A 14,681-nucleotide genomic window follows, 5' to 3' on the forward strand; every position below is an offset into this window, starting at 1 on the left:
CAAATATTGTACAAAATTAAAATATATAAAATATATAATTTCTTCAGAAGGTATAAAATAGGAATATAAAATCAGACTTGTGAATGTTTAAGCAAATCCAAGATTTTATCCTTTCTATTGATTGTGTCACTGTAATAAAGAAAGGAGAAAACATTTCATTCAATTTTGATCAAATTCTTCGGTATTTTGCTTCTTTGAAATTGGCGAACTGCGTGGAAAAACCGGGAACAAATAATATTGAAATTATATAATAAATAAGTATTACATTTGAAAAAAGTATATAGGATCAGTTATTAGTGTGCGGAATAATGTTATTTTAATTGAATTGAATTGAATATGTAAGCTGATCTATTATACACATAATATAATCATGCATTATCAAATTACTAACGATAAGTAAGTTCATATATAAACGTTCCAATTTTTGTAATAAAAAATTGAATAAATAAAACACATCACACGATTTCTGTTGTCAGTAACTTTTATTGTAAGAACACTACTATACTATCACATTTTGTATGCATCTAAAACTACATTGGAACAGAACATGTGTCTCATACACATCGAGCGGTAAAACAATCGTATAAAAATTAACAAAAATGAAAAATATATAATGAAAATATATATGAAAATATAAAAAAACAACACTAACAAGGAAACAAATATTTCAACTATTTTAACATTATCTAGAAGATATAACAATAACAGGAACATTGTAATCCTACACTAATAGGAAAAATAAAAGAGTATTCTTACTTTATTATAACTATCCATATACTTTTGAATTTAGTCAACATTGAACCTCGATTTTATATAAATTTTACTATTCGCAGAAAATGTAATAAAACTGAGATTGTTCATTCATGAACACAATTGATTTACAAAATGAAACCTAATAATGAGATATTTTCTATTCGATATTTATTAGTTGGTACTTTAACTTCGAAAGAAGTCACGTCTTGGATGATTATTCCTCATATTTTGGCCTATGAAACGTAGAACTGGCTATTGATATTATTAATGTGTTTCAACTAATCCTTCCTCATTCGATTCACAGATGCAGATGTTTTTTGGAATCAGTGATTTTATGATAAAGTGCTGCCAATAGACCATGTTTTAGTTTTTTGAGCTTACCCGTATGTTCATTTTCAATGATAATCTTTTGGTTATATGGTACTTGAACAAATATATCTTCATTCTCACTGTCATCCACCGTTTCTGATAGATCTGATTCTGTAAAATCATTAAAAAAGTTAGATAGACTTCAAATTAAAAAGCGATAGTTTCTACATTTATAAAATAATTTAGAAGAAATCTAAATTTGTATAAAAATCCGCAAACTATTCATGGTTAATATATTATTAACATTGTAAATTTCGAAATTTCATCACGTACACATTAAACATTTATAAAAGTAACAAGATCTCTGATCGTTTATTCACATAGGTATTAATTCAAGTCAAACTTTCGTTGCAAACTTAGTAGTAATTGAAGAGTAATTATTAAGATTGTTATCGTAAAAGTTATAATAATGGAGATAACTATTTAAATATATTCTGTTCTTCTGATTTCATTCTATACATATATACTATCGAAAAACAGTTTCTGGGAAATTAAAGATAACACAATGTTATCAGTTTTATTACGACGACATGAATAATATTATAATCATTTATATAAACATTATAATAATTAATCTCACCCAAAATTTCATGTTTCCATGGTTTAGCTTCGAACCACGGTTCCGATATGGACGATGGAAATGTGATTTCAGGATCAGGAACATGTTTGTATTCATGGTCGGACCACCCGAACGCAGCTAGATGTTCACTAAACATAATATTTTTTATAACATAAACATATTATTCCTTGTCATTGAATCATTATCAAATAATCCAGTAATTATTTCCTATAAGGATATCAATTGATATTTATATAATAAGTTATATACATTATTTACATGAACTTTCGTTGAAAACAAATTACATATATACCTTCTCTAACCGATTAAATTAAATAGACTTATTTGACCATAAAGAAAAGATCACCATAACTATTCAGTTACAACTCGAATTTTTATGGTAATTTAAAATTCATTAAATGTGTTATTCGTATTCACCAATTTTTCATAGTAACTTAAAAAAAAATTTAACTGCAATTACTGTTTAAAAGAAATTACCATTGTATTGGTTAAATAAAATTATTGTGATTACTAAAAAAAAAATTAAAGCTTCGTCTGGAGGTACATTTCGCTTGGCATTAAAATCTATTTCGGTATTACCAATACTTTAATTTTGTTTCAATCTCACTATAGTTGACACTTTACGTTCTTCTTATTGTTACAAACATTGGACATACTTATGAAGTTCGTCGAGTTCATGTTTCTTGGGCGCTTTCGTCGGTGGATCGGGGAACGCGTGCACCACGGGGAAATAATGCAAGTGTAAATGCTCTATCGACGGCCTTTTCTTCGCTTCTTTCTTTTCTTTTAACGCTTGGAGAAAGTGCGATATAACTTTCTTAGGACTGAAATAACAGAACTTATGTTATCTTAAAAATTTTAATCCGCGAATATGTAAAATAGATTATAGAAATTCTCAAGTTTAATGAATCGTATAAATAAATAGCCTGTGAATGTTTATAGAGATTCATAATTTTATGAAGTAATTTGCAACAGTAGAAATTATTAAAAGAATAAAATTATTTTTATTAAGAATTTCACTGTTATGAAAGTAACTTATTGTATAATATGTATAAAATTTGTAATTTACAATATATAGACGATAAATAATAATAATAATTCTTGGGATGTGTTAATAAATATTAGAAAAAATTCCCGCGTTACTCTAGAAGAGTCCCCTTCTCTTCGAATAAAATGAAAGTAAAAAATGTCACTTACTATTCGAAGAAGAATCCTTCTGAGGAAGCAACCAATAATATCGTCAATAGCAAGGTGAACTGAAAATTAGACAAAATCATTCCATGCAATCCAATGATATATAAAATTATGCAATCGAATTTGTAACCGTTAATAATAATTCGTAATATCTTAAGAGAAAACCTCAGTTTCGTCATTGTCAATTTTTTGACTGATAGTACCCAATTTATTCAAACTTTTTATTAAGAGACCTTTTTGCATTCATCGATTTCATCGTTCGAACAGATTCCCAATGTAAAAATCTGAAGAAATTTTGCTAATATTCGCTGAAGTTATTTTTTTCGTTAAGTTTCATATAATTTGCATAGCTATTTATAAAAGGATTGCTTTCAATCACTCGATGAGCTCAATAAATAGAAGAAAGTCTCTAATAAATATTTTTCCTCTGAGTTTTTTTCAGCACATTTGAAGAGAAAAAAACAATCATTAATTAATTCTTTCAATTACGAAATGAGACTATCGTTATTTTAGTCTTATGTTCCGTGGTAAGTTCTCTCACTTTTTCAGTCATATACTTTTCATTCTTCTAAATACCGAGTGTCGCACGATTAGTGCTGTTCGATATGATTACTTAACGGTGGGTGATAGATCAAAAATCTAAGAAGACTTTCATCATAATTTTTTATGTAGAATGTCACCGTAAACAAAATTTACTTTCAATTGTTCAAGGTCATACTAAGCTCATCTCGTGATTCGTCAAATACAATGCTATATTTTTGTTTTGTTATTCTGAAAGTACCTACAGAAAAAATGTAAGTTTACCTTGTGTTCTTGAAATGACCTTGGCGAAAATAAAGTATTGCACTTAAAAAACTCGAGATGTCCTTGGTTTGACCTTGTAAAAATTAAAGGTAAAACTTTTGTTTTACAGCGTCATTCTACATAAAAATGATAATAAAAGTCTTCTTACATGTTTGTCCTATCACTTACCTGTTCAGTAGTGTATATCAAATGGCAGTTATTGTCGAACACACAGACGAACTCTTCGCAAAACCTGAATGCTAATGAATACACGATAAGGGAGCACGTTTGTTAAGGTGCACTGCCATTCATAAGTATTAGGACACCTGGCCTGTGCGAACAAAATATGATGTTTCATAAATATTACATATTTCGAGCTACTTTAACTAGTTTATATTAGCGTAACTGTTGTCTAGAACTGTAAAATTTATCACTGTGAAAAATCACCGTGATTGGGAACGAACGTGATCGAATCATTCGTGATTCACAAGTAAAGTTCACGCCATCTCTACCTAAACTTATGAACGGGAGTATATGTGTGTGTGTGTGTGTGTGTGTGTGTGTGTGTGTTAACGATTTACTTGAAACAACAATTCCGTCCTCATGGTGACGATTTTACAGTTCGCCGACCGCTAAATAGTTTGTTCGTCGCGCGATTCCGGTAACAAACTGAGAATTCCGAGGAAACAGGATCCCCTTATATCTACACCGCTAAAACTCTCTTTTCCTGGGGGGCTTCGAGGACCCCAGTGTTTTGTTTTAGTCGCCTCGATTCACGGTTCGGTTTCTTGACATTACTTAGAAAAGCCAGGTGTATGCGCGAGCCACTTAACTAGTTTCCTTCGCTTTCAAATCGATGCAATACATATTATTTCTGTAAAATATTCTTACGTGAACGCGATGAAATTCTATCGCAGCTATTAACGGGTTATATGATATTTTTCTTTTTGCATTCTATGCGCTTACACAGAAATTTTGTTAATTTCACCCGTATTAAGACCCAACGTTGCGTTAACGTAACGTTTCACTGGCAATTCTTTTTTTCAGTGAATTTACATTATTGAATTCTATTTTTCCGGTTGCAGTTGTGAAGAGGCTTTCAACGATCGGCTTGATTTTTTTTTTTCGTCGCTATTTCTTCTGCCACGTAGATCCTACGACGTTTTCGAAGAAATTCTATTCGTAGCACTATATTAAACCAATTTTTTTTTAAAGCATAGACATTTTTTGGTTTATCCTCCTCGTGTGGTTTTTATAGTATGGTGTTTAATATTATGTATAATGCATTTTTTTATATTTCGGCAAAATGATATATAAGTTATTTACGTTTTTCAATAAAAAAAATGCCCAAAGTTGCACAAACGCGACATTTAAAAAAAATGTTTGTTGGTTTGTCGGGGATCTCAATAGAAGTACCAAGCGATTCTTTCTTTTAATAAGTTATTTTGCAAATGAAAGAACTTGAATATCTTTTCAGGACAAGTGAACAGTCAGTTGTAAATCCTTCGCATTGATTTCTTTCTTAAATAATCAAGCATATTATTCATTAATCGTTTCACTCGAGGTACAAGTGAAACACAGACCTAACTTACCGGAGAAATATTGGACATTTATAAGTGACAACAATAAATAACCACCGTGTACTGATTCTACGGATAAGCTTGCCTCCCGGCTGTTCACTTTCGTTTCAATGGCGCCCGATCTTGATGGGCAAAACAAGAATAGGATGAAAAAGCAAGCACACGTATCGCTAAAGGGGAAATTGTGCTAGTTTCTTGCACTCTATCGATCAGCGTGCAAAGATAACTTGCACGCGTAAGTTCGTCTATATAGCATCCTCAATAATTGTACATACAGAGTTACCATATACAGGGTGATTTACGCAACTGTAACAAGCCATACCATTTTTTTTGGTTGGAAAAAATGGACTACATATTCATGATCATATTTTTCTTGCAAGTGAAATAATGCATGTGCATTTTGCAGCTACATTATTTTTTTAAATGGAAACCATTTTTTTTTTTGCATACATCGAATCCTCTCACCATTTTTCATAGAAAACTATTAAGGTAACATGTCGACAAATGGGGTTATCTCTCGAATACACTTCCCTGAAAGTGATAGAAAGAAGTACATTAATCAAGAATAATCTTAAAGAATAGGAACATGTGTCTGATTCTTTATTCTCTTTAAATGTCCATTTGTACTTGTACAAGGTTATTTTGAACTTTTCTATATTATACTGAAATAACTCAGCACTTTATATATAGCCTCTGTGGACCTTGATAACTGCTTTGCATCTATTGTACATCGAGTGTATCAGTTTTTTAAGGAAATCATTATCAAGTTCGTGATTCCACATGATTCATCGTTTTTTCAAGTTCCTTCTTACTTTTAGGTTTTTTGTCTGCCATTTTGACTACCTTTTTCTATTTCACACGCTGTCCTTTTCTTCGATTCGGACTCACAAGGGAAGGTACTGAACCCGAAAATTCTGATTTTAATAAAACTTAGCATGAATATTAAAATCTTAATATACAGGGTTTGATATAGCTTTTAATTCTCTATCAGAATACACATATATATTAAACATATGCCAAAGTTTCAAATTGACGTTAAAAAAATACTAAAAATAAAATAAATAAAAAGGTGGTTACCATTTTGTCCGCTATTATATATTTACACCAATTTTATGGCATAAAATTGTGTCCAAAATGACCAATAAATAAAAAATAATAACACATTTTTGACAAGAAATTTATTCGAGTCTTCCGAAGGTATTCATTACTTCAGAAACATTTCTTATATTGTCAGATACAAAATAGTACCTTGTCTAGAATTGTTACACCTATTAAAAAAACAACAATTGAACAGCGCAATAGCAACAGCTAAAAAGAAGTAAATGTCTACTGTATATAATATAATAAATTCATACTGTGGCATGAAAAAATCCGATTATCCTATCGTCCATCGAATTCTATAATATGTTGTAATCACTGGATCCACATAATTAAGACCCAGGAAGCTTCATTTAATTTTCTTACAAATTCGCGTGTATAAATTTCTATAAATCGATTCTGTTGCCTCCATTGTTCCTCGCTTTACCAGCGTGATTCACTCCTAACGAAAACATATTCACGACGGTAAACATTGATCGTAAAAATGTCAGAGCTATGAATCTCAATCAGACCGTATTAAAAATAAGTGTATTCGCACCTGTGCTCGCATAGAAAACAAAGTCGTAAAGATGATCTCTCGTATAAGCGGCTCGACGACGACGACGCGGCGAACTGATTGAAAAAGAAACACCTTCCAAGGAAATCTTTTCGAAATTAAGGTCTCCGTTTTCTAACCGTCGAACTTTTCCTAGACACTTTCTCACTGTTCTTCCAGAGAAAGTAATTCACGATCGAAGGGAGCTGTCCTCGGATATTTCCACGTTGTTATTAAAAACCGGTTCCCGCTTTTGATCTTTCGCGTGCGCAGTGTGTTTCACTTGTTGCGCATTTCGAACGCATTGCTCGCAAGTGCACCACTTTTTTTCGTTACTAGAGAAACGAAATACAGGTTTGTACCACCGACTTCTATATTATATATACTAGACTGCTAACTTCCTTATGTATCACTTATATAAAATGTACCCGAAAAGCATGTACAAAAGTATCTCATTCTGCACATGTTAGGTCTAAGACGCCTTTAAGCCGTCTTCAAGGCGTCATTAGACGTTATGTGCTATCTGGGTACTATGCGGATGAAGTTCGAATAATCGATTAACTTCAAGTGAATTCTCGCGTCCTTACTGTTCAGGCGATTGTCACATCGACATCGACGTTAAATTAAACAGAAAAATATTTACACTAGGTATACCAAATAGATCATTGAATGTTTCGTAAAAATATTATATTTGCGTGGAAAAAATTTATATATTTATGGTATCCTGACGATATTTGCTGCCCTTTTTCTGGCTTCCTAGACTTTTATGACGAAACAATAGATCGAAAATACGTTTTGAGTGTAAATTTTATCGCAACTTTATTGCAACCATAGTAAATTATTTATTGGCACACCTAATAGATAAAACAAATATAAAAAGATAACTTTCTAAAACAAACAATATGGTTAAAAAGTAAGGTTTGTGTTTGGGGTCAAATTGACGCGAACAGTAGACGTGGCTCGATCAAATTTCTTCATACCTTGAGTAATTAGGTTTGTGAAATAATTAATTTAAAACACGACATCTCGTTCTATCTAGTGGAAGAAATACGTAATTTCGTTTAAGAGCATGGATATAGGAACAAGACTTTTGAATCAACCATATTTGATTTTGAGTCGGTATGAATTTATAACAGAAAAACGAAAATAATTCGTTTTGTTTTTCTAATTCGTATTCATAGAATCAGAGAATGAATATGATAAATTAGTCGCACAGTAACGAAAGTCCAAAAATAAAGAAAGAGAAAGATCATTGGACTAATCCAGAAAAACATAAAAAGTGGGTAAAAAATGAAATGTAGATCTGGCTGCCCCTAAAGAATGCAACGGATCGCACTCCTTTCTCCTTAATCGTAGGAAATAAACGTCTGCTATGCTAAACGATAAACAAAACGAGGAGATTCAAATCGTCACGAGTGTTTATTTATTATTCCTCCTTTTCTCATCATTAAGAAAATGGAAAGTGCGGTGTGTCGATGTTAGTTGCACAACATTCAACGGTACATTAAGTATTAATAGCCTGCTTAAAAACACACTTTAAACAAAAAATATATTATTTATGTAAATATTAATATACATTGTAAAAAACATGTGTTAAAGTTTGCCAACAATTGAATAAATGTATTATATACTTCGAATTTGTTAATTATTTAATATATGTATTTCAGGAACGCATAATGTTACAAATTTGGCAATTATGAAAGTATATACATCAAGCTTCCCTAAATAACAACATTTTTTTATTATAGAATTAATGTTTTTATACTCGTTTATTTGATGATACTTAAATAGAACTTCTTTCTACTTAAAATTTGTAAAAATTGATTCAGATTATTTTAACGATTTATTTAAAAACTCTATTGATACATTAGCTTGATTTGTATCAATTTGTAATTTTATCATTAGTGTTATATATTATATACCAATTGATAAATGTTACTTATAAGTAGTTGCAGCAGTATTTTTTATAAATAATACAATTAATATAGAATTAAATCTAAACATAAATTATTTAGAGTAAGAAAATATATAGAAACACAAACACTTCGTTCTATTTATACTATCAACGATAAATTATTCTTACTAAAACTTAATAAATCTCTTTGCGTGTAATAATTGTTATTCAAATGAAATATTATTGGCTACAATTAATGAACGAAAAATTAAAATAGAGTTCACTTTGTTAAAAGCTGCATATAAAACCAGTGTATAAACATCGCACTTGTTTTCCAATCAAATAGATTTAAATATGATTATTCAAATCACTTTAAAGTACGTCACTCTAATGACACTCGGGTCCAGTTAGTGAACGTAAACGTAATGGTTACGCTGAAGAAGAATTACTTTTAAGGTGACGTCTGTTTCACATTAATTATTCTACACTGGAGTTATTGATATTTAAAAAAAATAAGGAGAAGAGAGAGATGAGCATAAGAGAATAATAAAAGAAATTAAATACAGTAGTTGCATTCAAATTTCGTCATTTCAAATTATTCGAGCAGATGGCGCATCCGATCGGTATATCCGCTGGCAAGTAGTAGTGAAAATCTCGCATTGTTGCACGTTGTTGCACATTTTTCAGTAAGTAAAACTCGATAAACGGGCGAACGTTGTGACGATAGTTTTTCGTGAGATACATGTAAGATTAACACGGCGTCTCGTGACACGTAACACTAATTAACGTTAATGAGTCAGTGAATCTCATCCTGTATGTGACATTTCAAGTGCGTAATTCATCGTGTGCTTCCTCTCGTCAGTTCAAAGCAAGATCGTAATAGTTTCCGTTGGAAGCGATAGCAATTAATCGGTTAAATATCAACTTTCAATTGGCTAAATCCGCTAAATTAACGGACGCACAACACAAGTCGATATGTCTGATATGAAACGCACCTAATGCACCTCGTTCCTTTCGGTGAGTAGTGTATGTATGCATGTGCAATAAACAATGCGTAGTAGTTGGACATTCTGGTCGGTTACGACGAGTACGATATTTCCGTTAAAAAATATAAAGAGTATGCATGTACCATGTATCGTACAAATATTGAACCCAACTAAATAATAATTCACTTTGTAATTCACGGATATGGATTGTACACCGACATGTAAGGAACTTGACTCCTACGTATGTGCGTGCATTTATGTGTATATATATAGATACGTATTTACATAGACACACTCATGAACGTTCCGTTTTTGTAATTTACGTTTCAAGATTTTGTAGAGAACTTCTCGTTTTGAAAATATTGTGAACTGTTTTTGTATCTTGAAATCATAATGTTTTCACTGTTTTGTTTTCTATCATCGAAATTCGCAAAGCTGTATCAACTTGTATAGGATGCACAGCTACAAATATACAAATGATAACCTTATATATTTAAAAAAGTCATAGTTATTTATTTGTGCGAAACAGTAGTGATGTAATCATACTTCTACGTGATCAAAGAAATGATGGAAATGAACACTCGGGTGCTATTTATTTAGTTGCTTTGATGTATTCCTCTTTCTGTAATTAAGAATACAATATATTGAAATCAAACATAGACTGTTATGTTAATCACTGAAAAGTGGAATATATTAATGTAACTAGTAATTATTGCTTTACTAAGAATAATATTGTATTTCGTAATACTTTCATTTTATGTTGTAGGTTTTAACTGGAGCATGCACCAACCTTTATGGAACATTGTTGCAGCCTTTTTGTTCATAAATGCTAAAAGATGCCGCCAAAACAGAGGAAAATAGCTATTATGGGTTATAGATCCGTAGGTAATGAATCATCAACATTACAATCATGATTTTTAATTTCTTATGAGATTATTGTATGTCTTGTTATGTTTATACTATGTGACATATTTACCTCCCAATTGATGATAATATCTTGTGAAAAAAAAGTTAAAACCATTATGTTGTTTTATAATAATATTGATTCTGATATGAACAATAAATATATTTGAGCATGATTTAATATATTCTATATTATATCAACTTTTAAACTTTTAGAAAAATTGTACAGACAGCAGGATCTTGAATTATAATATTTAATAACAAGAAAATTACAGAAACATTATTTTTTTGTATTCTTTTTTCATTACTTTGTTTCAATATTTAGTTAAAAAATAATTTAATTTTTATTTTGTTTTAGAAATTTTACTATAATAATTGTTAATACAAACTAATTCTTGCTTATGTATAATTAATGTAACATTTATATTACTTTACATATAATATATTTGATACTAATTCTTTTTTTTTTCTTAATCAATTTTGACAGGCAAGTCGTCATTGAGCATACAGTTCGTCGAGGGACAGTTTGTGGATTCATATGACCCTACTATAGAAAATAGTAAGAAGTACCTGTATCGTCTTACATGCTACTTCAAAGATTTCTAATGACACTGTTAGTAGTATTTTCTGCACATTCTGTTCACAATTCATGCTGTAAACAAGCAATAGATTTATAAACATTTATTATCTAATGGGCAGGTATTTTATAAGATGTGCTGTACCCAATGAATAAGTAACTCCTAAACCAAAAATACAAGTTAATGTTTTTCTTACAATTTTATTGCTTATCAACAGTTTAAGTTAATATTGATATAGGATGTATGTTATCATGTCTATAGTAACCTAGATAACTTTAAATATAAACACAGTATATCTATTTATAGCACGCTCATGTAAAGTAATGTTAACATTATTTTTGGTTTAAAAGGAACCTTGCTTGAAATGGATATAACACATCACATATTTTCTAGTAATCAAAGTCAATTGTTGAAATGCAGAAAGTAAGTAACAAAACATTGAGTAAAAAGCGAATATAAAATTTGCTGTTTTCTATACTTTTTCTTAATTTTAGTTAATATTAGTAATATAACACATAAAACGAGCTTATTGTTGAATACATTTGAATGTTTTGATCTTTATAAGGAATCTTTGCATACTCGTTCTGCTGTGTATATTTTTATTGAACGATTTTCATCTTTATATGTATACATCAGTGGTTCTTAACCTTTTCAAAGTCACGAAACATTTTGATTGTGTGTAAGAAAAATTCGTGGAACAGCAAAATCACTAAGGTTATAAAACTAACAATAAAAATATGCATGAACACATCTATTGTACCTTGATTAAATACACGTACATTGATTAAGATTCAAAACGTAGTTTCTTAACTAGTACGCCGCTTTCATAATTTCGCGGAACACCGGCTAAGAACCACTGTTATAGATATTATCTACCATACAATTTTATTATAATTCTATTATTTATGCGTGTAAGTAAACTGAATGTTTCTTACCATTATCATTCGTTATGTAACCAACATTACAAAGTTCACTTTTATAAAGCTATCAATACAATGCTTTATTAAATTATAGCATTCTTCTTAAAACTTCGAAATATATTTCATATTCATTATAGTAAGTGGATATTTGTCATTAACAGAAACTGAAATTATTAGTCGTTAATTGTTTACATTGTTTGAATTAATTTGAATTATTCAAGGCCTGTAGATGTGCATAAAGCTATTATTAACGAGTTACACAAACTTCATTATAGCATGTATGCATTGTTAATGTTCAGCATGAGTGATTTCAATTAAATGTCATATATAAAACTCAAATACTTCTTTTGTGATTTATATCTGTCATAGTTGAATATAGTTGCTGCGGTAGTACCCTACATCTTATTGCTTACAAATCTGCTTTTGATTAAATGGGAAATAAAATTTTATATTTGAATTTTAAAGTAACAAGTAAAATGTAATATTTGAATAAAAGATGTGGGTTCTACTGGTTTCAATATTATTTACTTTCTGATCGAGTTAATGTTTATATTTTTCAGCATTTACAAAAAGTACTAGAGTAAATAGTCAAGATTATGAAGTTAAGTTGGTAGATACAGCGGGTCAAGATGAATATAGTATATTTCCTACACAGTATTCGATGGACATTCATGGATATGTCCTTGTGTATAGTATAACCAGTGCAAAGAGTTTCGAAGTTGTACAAATTATTTATGACAAGCTACTGGATATTACAGGAAAAGTCCAGTATGATGTCTCCTACTTACTATGTTTTGGTATTTCATTATAAATTAACATATGTAATGCTGTTGCGCTTTATGCATTTTAGTGTTCCAATTGTATTAGTAGGAAATAAAACGGATTTATACGTAGACCGAATGATAACGACAGAACAAGGAAAGCGATTAGCAGACTCCTGGCACGCAGCTTTCTTAGAAACCAGTGCAAAACAGAATGAAGTAAGTTTACTTAATTATTATTATTCCTTCCAATTCGATATTATCTATCTTTTTATTTCAGTCTGTCGCTGATATTTTTCATACATTATTGGTCGAAATTGAAAAAGCTGATGGAAATGTACAAGAAAAATCCAATTGCATTATTTCCTAAGCTGCATTAATTGGAAATATAATTATGATGCAATTCAAATGTATAAAAACCAAGTGGCGAAATTGGCATTATAATAATACACGTCCGAAGACAAATTAATTGTAATGATATAAAAAATACAAAATGGCGGAAGTAAAACAATTATATCTTTCCTTGCTATATAAGTTAAAAATATTATAAATATTGTCTATTTCAGAATATACATGGTAATACGTATGTTTATCATTTACTTTTGTAAACGTTATTTTGCAAAAGTAAAAAAGAGATAACTGGTTTTGATCACATATACTTTTATTAATATAAATTTGTATAATTCATGTTTTAGAAAATATTTTTCAGTAAAAATAAACAGTTAATTTCGATTTATTTTATGTAACTTCAATCTGAGGTGTTTATATTTTTTCATTAACGGTAAAATAAAATTAGTCACAAAATTTATAACGACATAATTCATTTCTAGTTTATTACACTTCCGCATTTAAACATTTGTTTGAGTGAATATTTTTTAAATTAAGGTACTGTTTTTTTATTAATTTTAATAAAGAGATATAATGAAAGCCACCAAAAAATTATTCGAGTAAACCTTATGCTTCCTACACTTTTCGTGGGTGATTTCTAATTGTTTAAACATTTTAACGTTTCTCTCATATAAAATTTCATATTTGATATGATTAAAATAATGTTCACAGTTTTCATAAATTTAATAATTATTATAAAGTTTCCTGCTATTTGTGTATTTTAAATTGTTTACCCTATGTAAATAAGTTATCGAAATATAATCATTATAATGTAATTAAAAATTGTACAAATACATACTCCCATTCCGACTAGAAACTAAATGATTCTATGTACGTCTACCTAGGTGCTGAACAAATTTGAGTAAACTTCATCACTATATAAATGACAGTAAAATATTAATGTTCCAAAAGTTTAACAGAAATTTCATTTTCAACTTTATCTAATAAAACCATTCTACTAAGGTAATACATAAGCTTCCATTTAATATCTGTTTTCATATATTGGTTTATATCTATTTATTTTCTATTTTATTAATATTATATCGGATATCTAATCTAAGGGAATAATAAATAAAATTTACATTTCCCTCTTTCGCTTTTAGTTACGAGACACCACAGTTGGCGCTGTAATATGATACACTATAATTAGAAGAGTTACTCATCTACAGTTTACGACTAGTACCACCGACTAGGTATAGGATAGACCTATCATCTTATGGGACTTCGTGTTTCATGTTCTGAAATACCGATAGTATAAAAAGTCAGGGATTTTCTGCTGCCCTCTACGTTATGAGAACGGTGAATTTGTGAACTACGTTAAATCTAAGAAGGGACCATGGTCGTGAACGGATTCTCTTCC

General features: G+C 29.9%; 2 protein-coding genes across 4 annotated transcripts; one reads left to right on the forward strand and one right to left on the reverse strand.

Moving 5' to 3' along the window:
• Positions 1-1,051: 1,051 nt before the first annotated feature.
• On the reverse strand, positions 1,052-4,284 carry LOC107186056. The gene is made up of 5 exons (XM_015573856.1): positions 4,261-4,284; positions 2,900-2,958; positions 2,359-2,526; positions 1,703-1,830; positions 1,052-1,233 (listed from the first exon to the last, which is right to left on the reverse strand). Exons 1-5 carry the CDS (start codon positions 4,282-4,284, stop codon positions 1,052-1,054), a joined length of 561 nt encoding a protein of 186 aa, XP_015429342.1.
• Positions 4,285-9,459: 5,175 nt separating this feature from the next.
• Positions 9,460-13,431, forward strand: LOC107186670 (GTP-binding protein Rheb homolog). Of its 3 annotated transcripts, none has more exons than XM_015574601.1 (6): positions 9,460-9,803; positions 10,539-10,657; positions 11,163-11,234; positions 12,734-12,941; positions 13,024-13,153; positions 13,215-13,431. In XM_015574601.1, the coding sequence occupies exons 2-6, from the start codon at positions 10,609-10,611 to the stop codon at positions 13,302-13,304; spliced, it is 549 nt and encodes a 182-aa protein (XP_015430087.1). In that variant the 5' UTR covers positions 9,460-9,803; positions 10,539-10,608; the 3' UTR covers positions 13,305-13,431. The 3 variants fall into 3 exon arrangements, with proteins under 3 accessions (XP_015430087.1, XP_015430094.1, XP_015430103.1); XM_015574608.1 differs by lacking the exon at positions 9,460-9,803 and adding an exon at positions 9,978-9,993; XM_015574617.1 differs by lacking the exon at positions 9,460-9,803 and adding an exon at positions 10,401-10,470.
• Positions 13,432-14,681: the final 1,250 nt, after the last annotated feature.

The sequence above is a fragment of the Dufourea novaeangliae genome, unplaced genomic scaffold (assembly GCF_001272555.1).
Source record: "Dufourea novaeangliae isolate 0120121106 unplaced genomic scaffold, ASM127255v1 scaffold14, whole genome shotgun sequence".
Taxonomy (NCBI): Eukaryota; Metazoa; Arthropoda; class Insecta; order Hymenoptera; family Halictidae; genus Dufourea; species Dufourea novaeangliae.